The sequence below is a fragment of the Melopsittacus undulatus genome, unplaced genomic scaffold (assembly GCF_012275295.1).
Source record: "Melopsittacus undulatus isolate bMelUnd1 unplaced genomic scaffold, bMelUnd1.mat.Z mat_scaffold_184_arrow_ctg1, whole genome shotgun sequence".
NCBI lineage: Eukaryota > Metazoa > Chordata > Aves > Psittaciformes > Psittaculidae > Melopsittacus > Melopsittacus undulatus.
This window is the reverse complement of record NW_022994141.1, coordinates 1-2,383: the sequence shown is the minus strand read 5'-3', so window position 1 is coordinate 2,383 and position 2,383 is coordinate 1. Positions and strand designations below refer to the sequence as shown.

General features: G+C 31.6%; 1 protein-coding gene across 1 annotated transcript; it reads right to left on the bottom strand.

Annotated features, from left to right (window-relative positions):
- Positions 1-1,215: 1,215 nt before the first annotated feature.
- Positions 1,216-1,703, bottom strand: LOC117438372 (cadherin-9-like; the record flags this gene model as incomplete). The annotated part of the gene is made up of 1 exon (XM_034073911.1): positions 1,216-1,703. A coding segment is annotated over one exon (488 nt), but the record flags the coding sequence as incomplete, so codon positions are not given.
- Positions 1,704-2,383: the final 680 nt, after the last annotated feature.

Genomic DNA, 2,383 nt, shown 5'->3' with positions numbered 1-2,383 from the left:
CCTATCCTGTGCTTTAAAAAAAAAAGTGCATTGCATAAAACTGATCCAGAAAATGGCTTTTTAAGCACATATATATACTTGAAGATTGTCATTAAGGCTTTAGAAAATATGCAAATGTATGCACTTTGCTGGAGAAAGAGAACATTGACATCTTTAACAAAATATTATTTGGACTTTGTTTTACTGCTTGGCTCACTTTGACTTCAGAAAAAGCTATCAGTAACATGTCTGATTTGCCTAATTGCCTCAAAACCCAAAATAAGATTAGAATACAAAAGCCTTCTTTTCATATTGTTTTCTTAATTATTCCATTAAAAAATATTACAAAATAGTTTTCATATCTACAAGAATAAACAAACCTACATGGTTCCTTAAATCCCCAGGCATATATTTGTTAAACCCTCTCTCTGGTTACTTCATATAATAAGGTGTGTGGGAGCAAGTTTCGCTATGAAACTATATTATTATGCCATGTAGTAATACACATTGCAAATCATTTATTTATAATCACTTTTTCAAAATAACTTTTCTTTTTTTCTACACTGCATTCCCATTAAAGAGAACTCTCTCCATATTGTTCTTGCACAGTACATTTCAACCACTAATCCAGTATAAGAAGATGCATTAAAAAGATTAATTATTTCACAATATGAAGTTTCATTTGTTCAGAAAGTTTGGACAGTGCCTTATAATTAACAAAGTACATGAGTATTGTTTTTATAAATACTAATTTATTTAATAAAAATACAAAATATAAATATACATATATAAAAATATCATGATGAATCAACACACACACATTCTTTAACTCAATAAATATGACAGTAATATTAATATTTTTTAAAGTATATTTTTGAGAATATGTTACAATGCAGGCGCACAATGTCCCAGGTAGTAGGAAAGATAATGCAAAGCAATTTAAAAAAAAAAAATCAAGTTTCCATCTCATTGTTAAGGCACAAAAAGCCTTTTATTGTCTTTTCATTGTCAATAAAAGCCTTTCATCAGAGGTTCCTAGGCAAAGAGGATGAATTATAGATTTTTTTAAATCTAAATCATTCATATTCATTCACGTTGACTTACTGATTAAGCAAACCCTTACTAAGACAACAACTATTTTTTTGTAAATTTTTATTCCCAAGTGAGATTAGGTCACTTTATCTAGTAACATAGACATGAATTCCACTAACATCGACCAGGTCACAGATTACTTTTTCAGTCTCTATCACTGTCCTCTCCACCATACATATCTGCTAGTTTTTTAAATCGAGGGCCCCAGTCACTGAGGTAATCATAGTCTTGGTTGCCCTCTGTAGTGAGTGATTCCAGGGAGCTAAGTGAATTTGCTATGGAATCATTTCCTTCGTAGGCATATGTTGCTAGTGAATCATAAGGAGGGGCAGCTGGGTCTAAATCATTTTCCTTTAACCTTCTGTGAATAAAATCTTGGACATCAATGTTTTCCCAAAGAGGTGCAGTCCGTCTTATCTGAAATATAGTTTCTGGGATAACATCTCTTCTCATCTTACTTTCCTCCCTTGCTTCTGGATTTCTCAGTGTGCCAATGTCAAAAGCCTGTGTGTCTTCTTCCCCGCCTCCTTCATCATTATAGGTAACAATGTTGTCCCGAACATCATCCTTTGAGATGATCAAGGGTTCTTTCTTCCTTTGTCTCTTGAGGGCCATAAACAAGACAACTAATACTGAAAGGAAACAAAAGATGATTGAAGAAATTAGAAGTTAAAAATTGAAAAAATAAGCAAAATATTTTGCAGAAACTATTGAACTACAAAAGTTTTAAGTCTGGAATGGGATTTTTACTGTGAAAAATAGGGATAAAAGCTATCTCCAATTTGAAGTTGATATGGAAAAAATATTAATGATTTTATAGCAGTCAAAAACTTATGTTTCTTAAAACTATAGGACCAATTATTAAACTATCTATTTGAAATAAATGTATGCTTAAGATGAAGTTGAAAAGCAGATGATGTCTTAAAATATATCATCCTGCTAGGGTCTCACTTTGATTTTAGTTTTCTGAGGTACCACCTTCCTGGCAGTCACTAAGTGTGATTTCATCAAGTGTAGTTGAATCTCCTTATCAAAAGTAATTCACATTCTTGAAAGCTAATAATTTAGGTATTCCTAAGTTCCAAGTCACTTTTGAAAACAGGATCTACTTTCCTTCTGACATATAAGAAGCTGAAGACCTTCAGCTATCAATATTATTGACAAAACTTTTGGCTTCAATGACTGCAAGAATTGAAATCCAGCCTTTGATACTAAATATTTCTTTTTTTAAAATATGATCCCACTAGTTTAAGAAATATTTAGTTGAAAAGTCTTACTTCTGAAGAGGTAAGATTGACACAGAAGTGAACTT